This window comes from Convolutriloba macropyga, chromosome 3 (assembly GCF_964194025.1).
Source record: "Convolutriloba macropyga chromosome 3, txConMacr16.3, whole genome shotgun sequence".
Taxonomy (NCBI): domain Eukaryota; kingdom Metazoa; phylum Xenacoelomorpha; order Acoela; family Convolutidae; genus Convolutriloba; species Convolutriloba macropyga.
The window spans coordinates 55125779-55146547 of NC_134470.1; the positions used below are offsets into that span (position 1 = coordinate 55125779).

Below are 20769 nucleotides of genomic sequence, written 5' to 3' on the forward strand. Positions count from 1 at the left end.
TGTCGGAGTTAATTTTACACGTTTTACATAGAGCATCATGTGGTAATATAAATAAACTAATCTAGTAACTAAATTAAAAAGTCAACGCTCTCCAGGTATGAGAAAAGTAGCATCACTCAAACTAAAAGGAGCGGCTTTTATTCTGGCTCAAGTCAAGAGCATGATTTGGTTTATCAATCAAATTAGTGCTTGTTTTCATCCTGGAGAGTTGTCAATTAGTTAGAATCTAAATAAATAAATTTTAAGTTAATGAGAACGGATTAAATTTTGTTGCTGAAATTAAATAACTGCCAGCTATAGGGCAATATTTGTCATTAATATAGGAAAAAATCGATTTAATTGATATATTCAAACAAATATGAGCACCCACTGAAGTCGGCGGTATCGCAATGATGGACTTATGGGCTAACCCACAGTGATATATTGGTTCCTCTTGACATTTAACCAATAGAAATGAACGTTGATCAATAGTTTCTGTTCGAGTTCCTGCTAAATGTTGCTTCGAAAATGGAGCAAAATATTTTTAGTTAGAGCTTCCTAATTTTTCTTGCTCTCGAACAAAGCTTGACGCAATAATATTAAACGTGTGTGTCGTTTGCTTGATCTCAATTTTTTTTCATTCCGAAATAAAGTTTGTAGCTAAAATAAAATCGATTGTGAGTGGTAGAGTATCAAAGACGTAGAAGCTTAGTCGGAACGGTGTTACGGCCATCCTCCAGGTTGCGGGTTTGAAACCCTTTTGGGTGGATTTTGTCCCCGTCTGTCGTACGAGAGCAATTCATCCGACGTTATTCAGTTTATTTTCAGTTGTTCTCAAACGAAGTTATAGTTGCAATTACATTGGTGCAATTATATATGTGGTCTTATGCGATTTTTCGGTTTGCCGGTTTTTCATGTGACCTATTTGACTTTTCGTCCTCAAAAACGGGATAAACAGTTGATGCCAGTAGAGCATTAAGTTCTCTTAGAGCCGTGCGCCTTAACAGTCTCTAAGAATGAGATTAACCAAAACTGTTTCGAGGAGACAAATTAATCGTGTGAAGGGCGGTTCTTAGTCTTTCCCCAACACACCCATTCATCGTGTGAGGGGCGGTCCTCCCAACACACTCCAGTCCACCCTCATCCACCTGGCAATTTGGACCACCTCATCCAGCCCTCTCAACCCTACCCCCACTCCGCTCACATCCCCTCAATGCTAGCATCTTTAAGCCCCAGCTGGGGACTACTGAAGGCAACCGCTCGTCGGTTGTTTAAGCGCAATTCGCCCAACTCTAGTCGGTTGTTTTCCTCGTAGTAAATCATCAGTGCGTAAAGATTCATTGCTGTTTTATTATAGCTGCGAAGCTGTAAGCTGAGCGTAGCTATATTGCGGTGCTCTTGGTTTTTTACAATTCAAAGAATTTGAATTGTATTGGGGCGCTGTCTTTTTTTTTAAGATCTGTTCACACATTTTCATGATTTTTGAAGTCAAATTGGAGTAGTGATTTTGGTCACGCCGAAACAGGAAATGGAGCGAAAAAGCGAGTGGTTTTGCGGCGTGAAGTTTTTTCGCTCTAATTTTGAAGTAGAGTGAGAAAACGGTGTTTGAACAAAAATTCGGTTTCTCGGTAGTGGTTTTTGTTCACATGCGGCAATTTCACTCTGATTTTTACTGTTTTTTCGATTTTTTGGACCGGATTTTTTTCTAAATGGTTTTCCCAATCCTTTCACAGCTCATTCTAGGCCTAGTTTTTTGTTTGAATTAAATTTTTATTTCTCGCTAGTGGTTTTTTGTTCACATGCTGAATTTTGACATTGATTTTCTGTTTTTTTTCTGGTTTTTTTATCTGATTTTTTTCAGTGGTTTTCTCAGTTCACTCATAGTCCATTCTAGGTCTAGTTTTTCTGTTTAGTCAATGAAAATTCTTTGAATTGTACGTCAGGACTTGTCCTGCTATGTTTTTTTGTTTCGTCGTCTGACGCTCTTTTTTCGTTTTACATTTGTTCACACAGCAAAGCTGAAAAAGTCAAATTTTCTGAATGACTTCTTCCTCTCACTAACGGCATTTGAGCGCGTGACGTCATTTCTTACTCGCTTTAAGTATTTTAGCAAAAGTTTTAGCAAAAGTTTTAAGGTTATTTGCGTGATTAGATTTTGATCATACGTGACTTACTTCACTCAATAAAATGACTTTTGCACTTTAAAACTTAAGTTTAATTTGAATTTGTTTAAGGACAAAGGAACTCATATGTGCAGTAAAGGTCCCTAATAAGAGGCTTCCGCGGAATGAATTTTAACAAGCTTTATTAAATTATCGCTGAATGTTTTTTTACCTGGTTTTTGAGCGGCGTCGATTTTTCAATTTCGATCTGTATCTGTTTCTATCTCTATTATATGGCACGCAGGTCTATTCTTTCGCAGCTATTCCGGCAATCTGCCGGCTATGTTTTTTACCTAATGTTGCGCTGATTTAAGTAATGCATAATTTTCATCCAAATAACTATTACCCTATCTTGGAGGACAGTAATCTATAACGATTTATGAAGTGTCAGACTTGGTGGGTAAAGATAACACTTGGGTAAAGAAAAACCTGGCAGACTTAGGTAAAGATAATATGTTATGTTTGTTCGAATGTGGCAATCAATTGTTAATGAATGGGCTCTTAAAGGTTAACATACTCCAATTATGTGAAAATAAGCAGCTGTCTAGCTGACAACAGTGGAATTGTTTCCTTGCTCCTCTTGAGTTGACAAATATTTAGTATTTACGGAAAGTGTACATTATTCGGATCAGATCAATTTGTTTTTGGTTTTTCATGAAGACAGTTTGCCTTCTACTGTGGCTCTGGCGCAAGACTCGATTAAATTTGGTTTCATCTGTATATTCTACAACAAATTTTTCGGATCTGATCACTCTGTGGATTTAGAGATATCGCAATTATGGATAGAAAGGCTAAAATACACTAAAACCTTATTTTCTCTTCACGATTGCCTAAGGTTTATTGGCGTTGATAATTATTTTTTTGCAAGTTTCTATGAACTTCAAATACAGAGCAAATTTTTTCATAGAGTTTCCTGCGTTTTTCTTTTTTTTTCCCTACTTTTTAAATTAGTTTTGACTTGGAGTTTTTTTGAATTGTTTGCGTACTGATAGGTATCTTTCTCCTTTTTTCCGGCATGATCTTCTTTTTTTCCATGAATAACGCTTCAATTATTTGCGGAATCAGATGGCTCTTGTTCGTATTTTAAACCATTTGAGCTCAGTTGTGCTTTTTAATTGCTCTCAAACGAATTTTGTAGCAATTATATTAGTCCTGTCGGTCTTTTTTATGCGATTTTTCGCTTGACCAATTTTTCGTCTGACGCATTTGTCTTTTCGTCCTCAAAAACGGGATAAACCGGTAGCGCCCAGCGGGCATTAAGTGCTCCAGCTCACTAGTATGCGATTCACGGAATCTTTTTTGGAGACATATTCTTATGGTGCGGTTCTTAGAAATTTAACCCCCCCACTGTTGCCAGCTCATCAGCCCCCGGTGCACCCCCCTCCGCTGCGCTCACTTAAGCCCCTTCAATTAAGCTAAAGCTAGCCTCACTAAACCGCGCCTAGTTACTGACGAAGCCAGCCGGTCGTTTGAGAGCAATTCGCCCGACGTTAGTCGGCTATGTTTGGTATTGGTCTGTCGTCTCATCTTCTGCAGCTTTTGAGCTTCTGCAAATTATTTTCATGTTACATGTTTCAGCTCAAATTGTTTTGGAGACTTATACTTATGGTGTGAAGGGCGGTTTTTAAAGTTTGAAGACACCGCCACTGTTGACCCTCCACCCTATTGCCCCCACCCCCCACCGCGCTAATGCCCCCCACCCCAGTGATGCCCCCCAATCAACACCCAGTGACACCAACCCCCCCTCCCCTCCCGTCGCTAGCTACTGACGAACAACCGCTTGCTAAAAACGCAAATTTTTACTATTTTGGAATTTTTGTCAAGCTTTTTTTAAAATTTTTGACAATTTCTTGATTTTTATCAGCCCTATGTGTCAAGGAACCTCCTCTAGGGTTCGATAATAAGTTACTGAATTGTTTCTAGTTGTAATGGAATGGTTTCAAAATTTTGACATCACGAATTTTAGCAACTTTTTGGCAAAACGTGCAATTTTTTCAAATTTTTTTGACATTTTCCTTATTCAGGTCTTTCCAGACCCGCGGGCCAGGAAACATCCTAAGGGGTTCGATAATAAGTTACTGACAATTTTTAATGGCCATGGGACAGTTTTTCAACTTTTTAATGTCACAAATTTTAGCAATTTTTTTGATAAATCTTGCTTTTTTCAAGTTTTGAAATTTTTTGCCGTTTGGAAATTTTCAGCCTCAAGAGCCCAGGGCCTCCTCTAGGGCTTGAAAATAGGTTACTGAATAATTTTTAGATTAAATGGAATGTCTTGCAAGATTTTAACATCCCGAATTTTAGATTCTTTTTGATAATTTTTTCGAATTTTTGGACCTTTAGTCATTATTCAGATTTTTTGAGCCTCAAGGGTCAGAAAGCCTCCGTTAGTGTTTGATATTACTGGAAATTTTTTGTTTGTCATGGATTAATTTTCAACTTTTTAATATTACAAGTTTTAGCAATTTTTTGTAATTTTTGCAAGGTTTTTGAATATTGTCATTTTTCTCTAGCCTCAAGCGTCACGGAACTTCCTCTAGGGTTTGATAATATTTTACTGCATATTTTATAGATTTAATGGAATATTCTTCAAGATTTTAGTATCACTAATTTAAGCAATTTTTAAAATTTTTTTCATGTTTTGAATTTTTTCGGGCAACAGAGGCCCTGGGACCTCCTCCAAGATTTGATAATATGCTGCATCATAGTTTCTAGAGATAATGGGATGGTGATCAACATTTTTATGATTCCAGTTATAGGAATGTTTGGATGAAATTAAAATTTTTCAAATTTTTGGAAAATTTGTTCCAATTGTATGGATCTTTATGAGCCTGGGAAACTATTTCAGGCTTGAAACAAGGATACAGGATAGTCTCTTGAGACAATGAATTGGTTCTTAAGATACTAATGTCTTGAATTTTAACAAGATTTTGTTAAAGTTTGCAAATTTTTCCAAAATTTTTCAATATTTTTTGTCCTTTTCTGAGTTCAACGACCATTACTGGCCAACAAATTTTTTCTAGTTTCGAAGATTTGTAACTTGACAGTACCTTCGAGACAAAAAATGGTTTTAAATTTTTTTATTGCGAAGTTGAAAAGTTTTTTTTTTAATTTTGCCTTTTTCAGTTATTTTTATATGATTTATTCATTAACTAGGTTAAAAAACTAGAAGTTGCAGTGTCGAATCCAATCATGGAAGATATTCGTGTCTTTTTCTCTCTCTCTTTCGGTTAGGGTTCCTTTCCTTCTCGTTCACGTTTTATCTCTCTCTCTTTGTTGATAACTCACTTCAGGTGCTGTTATGAAACTTAATGTCATCATCTCTGATCCTCATTATCAATGAGTTATAGTTGAAATATTTTTTATCATAAATGATCTAACAGGCGCTTTTTAGGAAACCTTTGTTAATTGCTCTCAAAAGCCAATTATGGCACATATATATTAATCCTGTTTGTCATTTATGCAATTTTTCGCTTGGCCGATTTTTCGTCTGACCCATTTGACTTTCGTCTTCAGAAACGGGATACAGAGGTAGTGCCCTCAGGTCATTAAGCCCTGGCTAGCTGTTGAAGAAGCCAAACGCTCGCCGGTCGTTTGAGAGCAATTCGCGCGACGATAGTCGGTTATGTTTGCGTTCCAATTTTAAGTGCATTTCATAGTAATTTTCATTCATGGGTAACTGAAGTCATTTAGTTTCAATCGTTTTTAACACAACGTTTTGGGCATTAATGTGATGCAATCGAAATGTTTTGTTATCTAAATGATTTGGTTTGGTTAGTATTTTAAAATTGATATCAAGTAGCCTGTTTCTAAAGACATTTTCGGCCTTTTAAAGTAAAAAGGAAGTGACTGCTAGAAATTTTGCTTGTATGAGTTTGCATTGTTGAGTTGGTATATTTAATAGCCGCGTCTGCAGTTCCAGGTGGCTATTGTACCGCTCCTATTTTTTACAATTCAAAGAATTTGAATTGTATTGGGGCGCTGTTTTTAAGATGTGTTCACAAATTTTTCAATGACTTTGATCTTTCAAAACGGGATAAACAGGTAAAACCCAGCGGGCATTAAGTTTCTTTAAAGGCCCAAAATATGTTTTAATCGTCCTTTGAGTGCTTAGTGTTGCAGCTGCTGGGATGACCTTAATTTAAGGTCATTTTTAGGGCTCAAAATGGTGCAATTTTTCATGTTTTTTGAGATTTTTGTTTGATTAGTCTTAGGTTGAAGTTTTAAGCAGTTAATGAAGGCATTTTGCGAGACAAAATTACTTGTTATGACCATTTTATGAGCTATATGTTTGGGTACTACAAACACAAACACGCAAAATGATACTAATTTTTGTATTTTTTTCAAGTTTTTGAAAATTTTGACTTTTTTGATTTTTTTCAGCTTCTGGGGTCAGGGAATCTCCTTTGAGGTTTGGTAATAGTGCACTACATAGTTTCTAGTAATAGTGGATTGGTTTTCCACATTTTAGTGTCACGATTTTTAGCATTTTTTTGATAAAATTTGCAATTCAAGATTTTCTGAAGTTTTTGTCAATTTTTGATAATTGTTCATTCTGAAGTGCCAGAAAACCTGTTCCACGGTGTGATAAAAAATTACTGCATGATTGTTAGTTTCAAAAGATTTGTTTTCAACATTTTAACCTTTAACCTTTCGAATTTTTTGATAAATTTTGCAATAATTTTTTTCAAAATATTTGTTTGTTTTTTTTTGCCTCAGTAGCCAGGTAGCCTCATCCAGGGTTTGATAGTACCTTATTAAATAGTTGCTAAGGGGGAACGGAATCCTTTTCAACATTTTAACGGAACGATTTTCTATTTTTTTGAAATTTGAAATTTTTAAAAAGTATTGCCTATCGATCTTTGAGCCCATGAATTTTAACGGCTTGGAATTGGGTTACTGTATAGCCTCTCGAGAAAGAAATTATTCTGAAGATATTTATATCACGATATTCACCAACAATTCATTTAAATTTCCTATTGATTCCTAATTTTTTTAATATTTCGGTCATTTTCGAGTTTCAAGGGCCAATAAATTTTTTTCAGGTCATGCAGATATAATACTGGTCCGATTTCAAAAACTAAATTTGGTCGTGAACATATACTTGAAATAAGTATATTTAAAGGGATCAAATTTTTACTGAGGGGTAAAAGCTTCAATATTTTTAGCAATAAGTATATTTTTGTTTAGTTTGTTTGATTTAGTTTCTTATTGTTTTTTTGATATGATTTTTGTGTTTTGGCTGCTATGTTGATCTGCTGGTCAAGTAAAGTACATCTAAGTTTTTCATTTTGTTCTTTGAATTGTATTTCAGGACTTGTCCTGCTATGTTTTTTACTTCGTCTAACAGATTTTTCTTTCGTCTTACCCCTGACTTTCATGACTTTGATGACTTTTCATGACTTTGAGCTTTCAAAACGGGATAAACAGGTGAAGCTCAGCGGGCTTTAAGTTTCATTAGAGGCCCTTAGCCGCGTTTGGTACTCCTTCAAGCACTTAGAGTGGTGAAGTTACTGGTAACTTGCATCACTTAAAAAAATGACTTGTGAAATCACTTAATGAACTTAAAATTTTATGACAATTTACTAGTTAAAGATCAATAGTGTGCATCTAAGTATTGCCAAACCTGTTTTCCCTAATTCTTGTGTAATAGATTCTTGAGTTTGTGGTTTCGAATATTATTTTTGAAAAAGCTCCTTTAAGGTTTTTTCCTTATAGAGCGTATGTTTCTCATAAAAATGACAGACCGGATCGAACCCAAAAAGTCTAGTGGTCTATTAAAGGACTGGTGGTCAATCTGTCTATCTTTTTTAGTTGCTTCAAATCGTTGGAAGACCTGGAGCGTCTATCGTGGCTTTTTTCCGGCAATCTACCGTCCATGTTTTTAATTTTCTCTGGATACAACGCAATTTAAACGTGAAGGTGAGTGTAGAAATAAAGTACAACGTGCACATTGAAATGAATCATATTCCGCATTTTTTGAGGCTCAAAAATTTTTTGGTATTTGCACGAAATGTTTTCGAGCGCTCTTAAATAGCAGTCTATTTTAATCTACCCCTGCCCTCTATTGGTTTTGAATTGCTCTCAAATGAAATTTGTAGGAATTATATTAGTCTTGTGGTCTTTTTTCATGATATATTATTTATTAGGTAGCAACTTGACAAATTCAGAGAAAATCGAAATCTATGTAAGACTGTTTTCTTCAGTCTTAATTGCAAACTTTTACGCGTCGCACAATTACTGGTGCTTCCATTCAGTGTAGCAGTTTAATAGAAAGATATTTGATTGGATAATACCGTACGTAAAGTGCTGCTGCAGTTTTTTTTACGAAAATTCTTGTTTTGTATTTTATTACGATTCTAATATCAGTTTTTTTGTGGAGGGACAAACAATCTCACACTGGTTTTTAAAAACAATAATAAATCTACTCTTAAATTCAGTTGAAGAGATCGAAAAAGTTGTTCATTTTGGATAGCGTTAGACCAAAACTCAGAATCAATCTTTTTTGTATATCAACTAAGTTTTGTTTTGATTTTAATTATTCCGAGTGCTTCCATTCGGTGTAGTAGTTTAATAGGAGAAAGATATTCGATTGGATAATACCGCACGTAAAGTGCTGCTGCAGTATTTTTACGAGAATGCTTGTCTTGTATTTTATCACGATTCCTATATCAGTTTTTTGTGGAGGGGGCAAACAATATCACACTTAAAAACAAAAAAAAATCTACTCAGTTGAAGCCATCGAAAAAAATGTTCGTTTTTCAGCGTAGGTTTTGGATAAACTTTTTTAATGGCTTGTATACAAGTTTTGGCCCATCTAATGGCCAAATCTTCTATGTTCTTAAATACAAAAGAAGACTAAGCTAAAAGCAGCTGTATTTGATGTCTTATCAAAAATGGTCGAAGAATCATGGGAAATTTGAAAGCTTGGCGATGAAGGAAATTTCGGAGCCGCAGCGTTGTTGATCTCTCTTCGGAATTGACTCACACTCCTGTTTCTGTCAAATGTTAAATAATAGTTTCTCTGCGATTGTTGGAAATCTAAAAGTTTTGATAACAATCGGGTCCGCTAGATCTTTCGGATCTTCATGTTTATGTAAGTCCATTGTGCTTTAAACACTCTTAGTGTGTAATTACATGATATCAAAGCTATTATCATTTCCGGTTTTACATTTCCATCACTTTTTTCACATTACAAATGCTTCAAATTTGGGCTGAGAGATTATTAACCTACATATTACGTTGAAGTGGCATTGTGAGAATTTAATGAGTAGCATTAACATTGAATCCCATATAACCTTAGCCTAACCTTTCATTGTGTATGGTAATCTTACGAGTTTTACAGGGGACTGTTTAATTTACCTGAACCGTTCCCTACCTCAAGTTTAAGACTAGCTTTCTTGTCGAGGCAATTGCAAGTCCGTGTGACTCGTCCCATCCTCTAGATTTCTCTTTGGGGTGAAATCCTCGAGTAACCAGACTGCGTCGCGAATTTCTATAGTTGTTCTGCGCTTCTGTCGTTTACTATGCGTAGGAACATGTTCGGTCAGCCATCTTATCCATATCTGTTAGTCTCGGCGTTGTTTGCGTCCAGGCTGAGCTCTTCAGGGTCACGTTACGATCGAAGGCGGCTCCAGGAACGTTGTAGAACCGTCAAGAAATGGTTGGTTGACACTGTTTTGTCGTCATTTTTGCTACTGCGCACACGAGTTAGAGGACGAGAATTGACAAAGAACTCAGCTTCGCCGACCATTGTTCCAAATACAGCAGGAGTGGAAACCTACTTGGCTGAATCAAGGTTTAAGAGAAGAGCGCGTTTGACTCACTCAACATTATCTTTATAATGATTGAAATTGAATGTGATAAAAATCATTTTTCCCTTTCGGATTGAGCTCAATAACTTTAAGTGTCAATAATGTTGCGTGTTTTTTTGAAAAAAAAGCATGGAGATGAAATAAACAAAAGCTTTTTTGTGATGGTGGAGGCAAACTCACTTTCGATTATCAAATTTGTTAGCTCCTCTAACATTTCGTACAGCAAATCTTTAAACTATTTGTATGCTTTTCTTATAATAGAATGCTTTACAACGATCTCCGCCACACACAGACGCTTACAATGTAATAAGGTTTAAATTTGTAATTTTACTACACAATGTAATAAGGTTTAAATTTGTAATTTTACTACAAAATCCTTCAATAGTCTCAATTTTCATAAAAGCGGTTGGAATAGTCTTTCGAATGAGAATCACGGGTCCTTTTTTCAGGTATAGATTGAATGCCAAAATAATGGCAGATATAGTTGCGCCCCCGTTTAAGAACTGGCGCACCACTTTGGAACGACTGGAAAAGTTTCTATCTGATGCCTTTTTCGTGAATTATAATTTGACCTCTCAATTGTACAAAGATGTTAAAAACATATCTCAAGTGCCATGTCTAAAATACCAAACTGGAAGACCTCTGTTCAAAAATGTCGAGCATGAAAAATTCGAAAGTGTTGAGCTGACGTCAACAAGTTTTGGTCCTACCTGGTCGACTTATTGGTTCAAACTTGATATCGATTTGCCATCCTTGAAATCGAGCTCTGGAGCAACTTTGGATAATGGAAATCGGGATTTGGTTCCCGGATTGCTATGGAAATGTGATTGCGAAGCTATGGTCTATGATCAAAATGGAGTCCCGTTACAGTCATTCTCAGAAGAGAGAACTTTCTTCCGATTGCCGGATCAGAACTTGGTCGGAACGTACTATATAGAGTTAGCATGTAATGGGATGTTCGGAGCGGGCGAGCATTGCATTCAGCCTACCAATTTGGAAAAGACCTTTCGCGTTACCGAGGCAAAGATTGTATTGAGAAATGAAGTTGCATTTGAGCTATACCACAAGATGCAAATGATTCATGACGCGGCTAAGGAGCTTGGAAAAGACAACATATCGGGTACATTCATTAAATATAAATTTCTGCTCTAAGTTTTTTTTTATTTTGGAAGCTATGGTTAAAATTGCACTGGATGGATAGTTCGATATTTTTACAGCGTGGAAATTGGTATCGTGATAAGAGTCACTTAAAGTTTTAACCCAAATCAGTAGCAGTAAAATTAGAACCAATAGATATTCCGTCCTCGGAACGCATTTCTGAGCTGTGATAAGGCGTTGGCCTAAAGTACTATATAAATGGTATCACTGGAAAGTGCTTTATGCAAAGATGCTTTGGATAATATATATTTGCTCCGTTGGATTGGGTTTGAAATCTATCGACAGCATGAATGCTATAAAAATACCAAATCATTATTGTTTTAAAAGGAATGCTTAACATGGTGCACTTTTAGCTAGCAATGCGCTTTTCACAGCCAATCATTGTGAGAATTTTCTACACAGAAGGGGCTTCACTGCCGAAAGCATCAAAGAAGCTCTGTCAATTATCAACAACCTTTTCCCTCTCAACACAGAACCCAGGAATTCGCCTGAACATCTTACAATCGACGCTTTTGGACATTGTCATATTGATACAGCGTGGCTGTGGCCGTATAATGAAACAAAACGCAAGTGCGCTCGAAGTTGGGCCAATCAGGTTGCATTAATGTCCAAACACAAAAACTTCAAGTTCGTTTGTTCACAAGCGCAGCAGTTCAAATGGGTGGAAACAGACTACCCTGACTTGTTCAAGAACATTCTAGAATATGTTCAAAAAGGGCAATTTGTTCCTATCGGAGGGTGTTGGGTTGAAATGGATGGAAATGTGCCCAGTTGTGTCTCGTTTTGCCAACAATTCCTCTATGGGCAAAAATATTTCAAAGAGAAGTTCGGAATGTTCAGTGATGTGTTTTGGCTACCGGACACTTTCGGCTATTCAACGCTGCTGCCTCAGATTGCAAATTTAAGTGGAATAAAGTATTTTTTGACGCAGAAGCTGAGCTGGAATTTGGTCAATACGTTCCCACACAATTCTTTCATTTGGGAAGGTATGTTTTGCAAATTTTCCATTATTTTACAGTTTGCAATTTTGAAAATGGCATGTTAGAGGAGAAGCTGGAAACGTTTGGTGTATTCTCTGTGAGAGGGAAAGATACTGTCATTTGCAAATATGAGAATATATCAAATATATCTAATAAATACCTATCATGCAGTTCATTTATTTATGCTTTTTCAAGGAGTTGATACGAAAATGAAATATGATCCTAGGTTTAAACTTAGCGTGAATCAGTAAGTAAAAGTTTTCAATCTCAATGCTCTTTCAGGTATAGACGGCTCTCAACTATTGACACATTTTCCGCCAAACGACAACTATTGTGCCAGATTGAATCCGAGTGAACTGATGTTTGCGGAGAAGAACTTTAAAGACAAGGGGCGCTCACAGGTGAGAGAATACCTTTGTACGAGTCTTTAATTGTAGTTAATTGTTCCGACCTCAAAATCAAAATTAGGGAAATTCTAAGACGGCTGGCTTTTTTCAGGCAAAGCATTGCTTTCGTGTGCGCATTCTAGAGACTATAAATGTAAATCATTTTGAAACCTCTAGAGGCCAGATTTGTCATTTTTAAAAGCTGCAATAGCCGAGGGAAGCTATTATTGGCCTTCTCTTGGTCTTTACCACTCAGAGATGAGTATTGGTTTTCTAGAGTTTTTAATTGCTCTCGAACGAAGTTTGAAGCAATTATTGTAAACGAGTGTCTTTTTATATGCTAAATTTTCGCTTGACGGTTTTATTCTAGAACATTCTTTTGATCTCACTTCTCGAGTGACTTTTTCATGCTTGACTTTTTGAATTTTTGATTGATTGAAATTGCTCTCATTCAGAAAATAAGTCTGTTGGTTAAAATAAAACCGGTTGTGAGTGATTCCTGAATATGGTCCGTGTATCTTGTTGTTAATGGCACGGATTTTTATCCGGGAGATCCGGGGTTTGAACCTCAAACTTGTGGGAAGGTGTGGCGCCCATAGAAATTTTTGTAGCTTATCTACCCTCTAAAATATGTTGCCCCGATAGTCATGCGAGAGCAGATGCTCCGATGTTAGTCGGTTTGTGTTTCGTACTGGTAGTGTGTTCAGGCGGTGTTTTGATCTAATAGCGAAAGTGGGTAAAGTAGCCTTGTGAACTTATTTTTGATGAGCGAGAAAAGCTTTTTTTGTCCATGAGCTTCGCCTTTTTTGTCCATGAGTGATGAATGACGTTTGGACTTCGATTAGTTTTTTTTTTAGAGAACTGTGCCTATCGCCATTTTTAATTGCTATCGAACGAAGTTCTTAGCAATTATTGTAAACGTGTTGGTATTTTTTATGGAAATTTTTCCCTTGACCGTTTTGCGTTTTTCTTCTAGAACATTCTTTGACATCTCAAGTGACTTTTTCACGATTTCGTTCATTTTTTAGTGATCTCTATTGCTCTCACTCAGAAGTAAAGCTTGTTGTTAAAATAAAATCGATTGCAGCAGAGCTAAAAGAAGGCCCAAATAGCCTAGTGAACAGTGATTCTGGTCAGAGATCAAGAGGTCAATGGTTCGCATCCCGGCGTGATCAACTATTTTGCACCCATAAAGAAAAATTTATCTAGGCTACGCCCCCTGAATTAAATTACCTCGCCTATCATTCGAGAGCAATTCTATTTTATTCTCTCGGAGGCACAGTAATACAAAACCCTTTGTATGGCTTTTTAAAGCCATATAACGCGTTTTAAGGGCCAATTTGGCTCTTTTTTTTGTATTTTTTGTTCTTTTAAATAATTTCTCTTTTTGGATATTTAATTGGATTTCTTCAAATCAGCATAAATGTGAATGGTCTGCAATTAAATCCTTGCATTCATCGACGTCAGGTGTTTCTTCAGTGTTTGACGTGAGGTGTTGTTCTTTTTGTAAAATTTTACCTCTATCAATTCAGTTTTGTTTTTATCCAATTTTTTCATTGGAAAGAATAAAATTGTACATGTTCTGGTTTGATTTTCCTGAGTTTTGTTCTTCGTTTTTTTCCAAAGTTTTGTTTCCTAGAAAAAATTAGTGGGGTTATAGTGATTATTACAGCATTTTTCGGAGCCCGGAAACGCGCTTCAAGTGCCAAATTGACTCACATTTCTACTTTTCAAGTTTTTTCTACTTTTTTGTTCTTAAACGTTCTCTGTTTTTGGATACTTGATCGGACTTTTTGAAATCATTTTTTATAATAATGGTCTGTAATTAACTACTTGTGTTTGTCAGTGTCTGACGTGAAGTGTTGTTCTTTTTTATAAAGTTGTACATCCACCAATTCGATTTTGTTTTTGTCCAATTTTTTCTATTTTGATTTGGTTTATTAGAATGACTCGAATCGTGTAACGCGAGGGATTTAATTTGTATTACTTGAGGTAGGGGTTATGACTCTGAATTGTAATCGAATGCAGAATTGTTTCGTAGTTCCAATTTTAATAATTGTATTGTTTTTGACAAAGATTTTTTTAAATCTTCGAGTGACGTTTCAGCATTTTGTTTGAACAGGAATGGTTCAAATAGTTTGCTGTGCCGCGAAGACTTAATATTGAAAAATACTTGTTGTATTACCTAAATTTTTAAATTTTGAATTTTTGAAAGTATTAAGATGTCTTTTGTTTGTTCAAGATCTCCACATTCGTGTTAATAGCCTTTTTTCTGTATCATGCAAATATTTATGACAGTCAGTGGTAGTAAAGTATTTCTGTTTGCTCTCATTCTATTTGCTCTGTTAGTTTGTTTGCCTTTTCCCACTTTTTTCGGGAGGTTATTATGCTCCGAATTGCTCCCGGAGTTCTTTCGGTGCTGTTTTTTTATTTTGTCAACAATACTTTTTACGACCGTATGGCGTCACGCTCACTTAAAATCAGCTCTTGTCCATTCATCCATGCAATTTTTTGAGTGATTGGCATGTGGTCAGACGCGAAACTCTTGTTTGAAAGCAATCCGTTCGATGTTACTCAGTTATTTAAAATTGAACTTTATTGTTCAACAATGCTCTCACGCTGCTTTCAACTTTCTAGGAAGCGATGATGCTGTTCGGTTTTGGAGACGGCGGTGGTGGTCCGACGGATGAGATGCTAATCAGATTGAATGCTCTTCAAACTGAACATAAATTTTCTATGCCTTCCTGCATCACCAGTACGCCTACTCAATTCTTTCAGAGGTAAAGTTGATTTATTGAAATAAAATGTACACTGTTTTCTAATATGTGATCGAATTTGTTCGGATAGCGTACGGCAACTGTCAGGGCCATTTGCAAGATTACACAATCGATTAAAGGTTGGTTTAAATTAGCAAGTAACTAAGGGAAAGGAAATTGAATGGTGGTGAACGACGTTCAACATACTTTTTTTGTTGAAGACACAGCAACATATTTTTGTAACACAGCAAAAAAAATTTAGCTTGAGAAATCAACTCGCCTTTATTAAAATCGATCTGTATAGTAATTTAGCCAGTTTGGCTGTTCGGTGTTAAAATTCATATTTTTATGTAGTTTCAATTAGTGGGCAACAACCTGAAATTAACGGTTGTCGCGCGATTTGATCAGCTTATTTCTTCATCATTAAGGCCCATAACATGGATATATAAGTTCATTGTCAATTAAATAATAAAAATTCACATTAAGAAGTGAATTTAGTTAAAACGCCCTATTTGCTGCTGCAGATTGGAAAATTGTCGCCCCAATTTGTGCAAATGGGTTGGCGAGTTGTATTTTGAACTTCACCAAGGGACATTCACCACTCACTCGGAGATCAAACGACTCAATAATCGAATGGAAAACTTGCTCCGGGCTGCCGAGTTCTATCTGGCTGTTCTCAGCATATATTCTGCAAACAATCCTCAGTCTTTGGACTTGAATCAACTTGACCTTACACGAATGAGAAGTTGTTTGAAGCAAGCATGGGAACTAGTTCTTTGCAACCAATTTCATGACGTTTTGCCGGGAAGTTGTATAGAAGAAGTGGCCAAAGATGCAATACAATATTACCGCGAAGCTGAAGATTTGTTGAAATTTAGCTTTCTGTGTCAACATGAGAAAAATGACAAGGATCTTATAGAAGCATCGAGCGAAACATCTTTGCTATCAGGTAAAGTTGATCTTAATCAATGGTCAATTGAATCCTGTTCTAAACAGACTGATCTTTCTTACAATGTTGCACCATCTGTTTCGTCGACATCTGAAAATTGTTCTTTCCTTTGCCTGAAGAATGAACTGATTGAAGTGAATTTCACCCTATCGGGTACCATAAAGTCATTGTTGTTAAGCGGACAAGATGAAGCAATCGAGTTATGCGGTAACAATCCTCTGAACGTATTCAAAATCTATTCTGACATGCCTTTGTTTTGGGACGCCTGGGATATTATGGATTATCACGCTGAAACTGGAGTTTGTGTAATTGCAAAAAGCCACAAAGTTGATCCACAATCGTTGCAATTTTTCTTTGATGTCGGTGATAAATCATCCCTGGAAATGCGAGTGTTTTTGTCTAAATCTTCGCCAAATTTGGAGTTCCAGCTTAAGGTTGATTGGCATGAAGCACACAAACTTCTGAAGGTAGAATTTCCCTTTAATTTAAGACCTTCGTGTTGTTATTACGGATCTCAAATTGGCTATGTTGAGCGGACAAATACCATGAACACGTCTCAAGATACGGCAAAGTTTGAAGTTTGCGGGCACAAGTGGGCGGCAATGCAGCAATATGGTGTTGGTTGTGCTGTTCTGACACCTGCCAAGTACGGGTTCCGAGCTCTGGAATCGACTTTGTCACTTTCGCTTTTAAGATCTCCAAAATCTCCGGACGCCAATGCAGATATGGGCCAACATATCATAAATTACGCTCTGATGCCTTACCATGGAACCTTCCAAACTGCTGGTGTTCAAAAGCGAGCTGATCAGTTCAACCTAAAGTTCGATCCATTTTATGTTCAGATTCAAAACAGGCAATGGTTAGAGCAATTGGTGGCCTCTGCAGGCTCTCTTATCAGCATTTCAGCTCCTGCCGTGAGAATTGAAAGCTTTCAATGTGCGTTTGACCAGAACAATGTGTTTGTTTTGAAGTTGTCTGAGCAATTTGGTTCCGCCGTAAGTTGCACTGTCAAACTAAATACCGGTCTTTGTTTGAAGAGTTATCTTCTCTGTGACATTTTGGAGCGACCACTGCCCGGACAGGACTGGGAGATGGTTCCAACTTCTGGTGTGGAATTGACCTTTAAACCATTTAAACTTATTTGTCTTCTGCTTAAATTGTAAATATCCATATTCTGCTGTCATTTTGGAGGGTTGCTGGCAACTGTATTGTAGTAAGCTATTTGATAATATGAATTGTCATTAACTGATGTTCCCGGTTTAAATTGTAAATAAATAAAATTTATCGAAGTTGTACATATGTTGGTAGTTTGAGTCAAGCATGACGTTATTTTTGGTAAATATTTGGTCGGTCGCAGAAGTAGCGGAGCGCTATTAGTAGCCTTCTTTCGATGTTTCAGTTTTTCATGCGGCTTTTAAGCACAATACTGTAGATGGCAATTTTTGCTCATGTTGGAGCTGGTTCATTTACGGGCTCTTCACAAATGAAATACCTCTCTAAAAGCAACAAAGAGATGGGATACTTTATTTGGATGACTCAATTGAAGACATCAAATTCTAATTGAAGGTCATTAATTGCTCTCAAACGAAGTTGGTTGCTTTTATATTAGCCCTGCCGGTCTTTATTATGCAATTTTTTGTTTGACTGATTTTTCGTCTGACCCTTTGACTTTTCGTCCTCAAAACGGGAAAAACCAGTGAAGACCGAAAGGCATTAAGTCGCTAAGCTGTTCTCTTAGAGCCTTACGCCTTACTAGTCTCTAAGTAGGCTATTCACGGAAACTGTTGTTGAGGCAAAAATTCAGTGTTAAGGGCCGGTCTGGGAGTTTAACCCCCCCCCCCCCCCCCAATCCACTCCACCTCCACTCTCCCTCGTCCGCCTCATTCCACTCGTAACCCCGAACTCTCGATCCCCCTCATCGCACCCCCACCGCTGCACACCCCTCAATTAATCTTAGCTGGTTTCCTTATTCGTAGCTGGCTACTGACAAAGCCAACCACTTGCCAGTCGTTTGAGAGCAATTAGCCCGACGTTAGCCATTCATATCTAATACAAACATAATTAACATTTCTAATTGTTACAGTTTCGGTTCTAGTTTTTTTGATAATATTCTCATCGATTAGTTTTTTATTGTCTCGCTTTACACTGTTTAATTGCTCTTGAACGCAGTTCATAGCAATTATTGTAAACGTGTGTCTTTTTTTTATGCAAAATTATCGCTTGACGGTTTTGACTTTTCGAGTGACTTTTACGCCCTTGACTTTTTGCATTTCGCGTGATCTAAAATTCTCTCTCAATCACAATTTCAAGCAGCTGAACTCAATTGGCGGCAATTTAATACTAAAAGTCAAATAAAAAGTGCGCCGAAACTGGTGTCATTTTTTACTTTAAATCTTAATAGTGGTATATGTTAACCTCTAATATGGTTATTTGAAGCCCACTATAGAACTTCTTAGTCCCATTTAGGCTACCCCCCCCCCCCGACTGAAGCAGGCTGCAATTGATTAGAGCTCCCACTAGTCGTTCAAGAGCAATTCTTCCGACGTTTAGTCGGTTATGTTTTTTATTGTCTCGAAGAGGAGCGCCGAAGTCATTTAGTCTACGACTCTAAAGACGTTATTGTGATGAGCTTTTTAATCAGTGGAGCTAAAGTCGCAACAGGAAGTTCAGGGCCTAAAAGCTTGAATAAAAATAAATGTTGACTTGACGAACACATTCGATGAGGAGCAGATATTAGCAAGAGTGGTTTGTAGTTCAAATAAGTTTTTGAAAGGGAGCAAAAAAGAAGGGGTTAAAAATGTAAGCGAGGTAGACCTGAACATCTGGTAAATTGCGGCTGTTGTGAAGACACTTTTGTACCTATCAGTTTTAACTTGAAGTGCATCAGACAAATTGGTGTTTCTTTGGCATGCATAATTGATGGTTAGGCGTTTAAATTTGTTTTGAAAAGAAACTTGCGCTTTTAAGTGCAATTAGAGCATCTTACCATTCTTACCTTTGGAGAGTCTTATATGCTTTTTCTTGTCTTAAATGAAACTTGAGTCCGAGGGGTATCGAATGGTTCGTCTTTCTGAGGTTTTTCGAACGATTGATTTGAATTTGATTAGTTTCGAATTATTTTTTGGACCAGAAAATTGTACATAATTGAAATTTCGGAATGTTTTGGTCCAGTTTTTGAAGATCTTTGGTTCATTGTAAATTTGCACAATATTCGGACGTCAATTGTTTTTTTACAGAAGCTGTAATCTTGGTTGTGTTGCTGAAAAATATCAATTAAATAATTTTTTGCAGGCATTTTTAGAAACAAAGTTTTGTGTTTGTTGTTGCAATTTCTCTCGTGTTATGAGCAGGTAATGAGTTACTAAGAAAACGATTTTAATTTCAGATCCTTGGACTTTGGAAAAATAATTGCTTAAACATAATCTGTTGAATTTGTTATTTTCACCACATAATTGAAGTTCCTCGAAAGCAGCTCCAAATACAGTAGCTCTGCTTGTTGTCCCTTTGTCTCAACTTCAGTTTTTTCTTGTTCCTTTTTAAACGTATTTACAAGAACAGATTTTTTGTCAGTTGAAAAAAATTGTATCTGTTGATTGTTGTATGCGTGGAATGGTCCTTAATTTCTTAATTGCTCTCAAACGAAGTTTGTAGTAATCATATTAGTTCTGTTGGTCTTTTTATGCGATTTCTTGCTTGACCGATTTTTCGTCTGACCGATTTTACTTTTTGTCCTCAAAAACGTAATAAACAGGTTGCGTCCAGTGGGCATTAAGTGCTCTTGGAGCCTCTCAGCTCATTAGTCTCAAAGTATGCGATTCACAGAAACTGTTTTGGAGACTGATACTTATGGTGTGAAGGGCGGTTCTTAGAGGTGAACCTCTTCTGCTGAATTAAAGGCAAAAAGTGGTGAGGAAAGAGTAGTTTTATTTTTGAAATGTTTTGATAAATAACGAGAAAAGTACGTTTAAATATAAGGTTTAAATGAGAACAGAATTTGTTTTACATGCGTTATTTTCCTAACAGCTTTCTCGAGACGGCAAAATTAATCTTTTTCTTCCAATTTTTCAAGATTTCTATTTTTGTACTTGTTTCGTTATTTTGAGTTTTCTCCTTTTTTTCAGCACGAAAAGAATATTCATTGTTCAGTTAATGTTATCTTTAGGTTGCACCTTGCTTCCATCCGATTATTTAAGCTTATTCCTTACGTTCCTAACTGTTTTCTGTTAACACGGTTACATTTTTTATTGGAATTTAAGAGGTTACCTTAGTCACTTGTTGAAATTACTAGGAACACAGCGTACAGAAAGACCAGTTAAGTTTTCAGAGACCGACCTCAATACAATTTTATTGTGAAACGAGACTAGGTCATGTGAAAGTACGCAGACATGTCTGGCGTACTCCTTTTTCTATGGGAACAATTTGCAACGTTCACTTGTAGCGAATGGATTCATTCAATATGGACTATTCTTCGAAGGCTTTCGTTAGCTATTCTTTTTTAATAGCGGCACAGTGATAGCTGGGGCTATTATCGGCCTTCTCTTGGTTTTTTTCGTCGTCGCGATTTTCGTTACGGCCATATGACGTC

At 36.6% G+C, this 20769-nt stretch overlaps 1 protein-coding gene across 1 annotated transcript; it reads left to right on the top strand.

Annotated features, from left to right (window-relative positions):
* Positions 1–10289: 10289 nt before the first annotated feature.
* LOC142336290 (alpha-mannosidase 2C1-like) lies at positions 10290–17575 on the top strand. Its single transcript, XM_075385003.1, has 5 exons — positions 10290–11075; positions 11467–12099; positions 12376–12494; positions 15117–15259; positions 15760–17575. The coding sequence occupies exons 1-5, from the start codon at positions 10379–10381 to the stop codon at positions 17345–17347; spliced, it is 3180 nt and encodes a 1059-aa protein (XP_075241118.1). The 5' UTR covers positions 10290–10378; the 3' UTR covers positions 17348–17575.
* The last annotated feature ends 3194 nt before the right edge of the window (positions 17576–20769 follow it).

Excerpts from the sequence above, each read along its gene's own strand:
- LOC142336290 (XM_075385003.1), top strand. The coding sequence starts at position 10,379 with ATGAGAATCACGGGTCCTTTTTTCAGGTATAGATTGAATGCCAAAATA. Across the intron at positions 12,100-12,375 it reads CAATTCTTTCATTTGGGAAG|GTATAGACGGCTCTCAACTA; the intron begins GTATGTTTTGCA and ends ATGCTCTTTCAG. Across the intron at positions 12,495-15,116 it reads AAGACAAGGGGCGCTCACAG|GAAGCGATGATGCTGTTCGG; the intron begins GTGAGAGAATAC and ends TCAACTTTCTAG.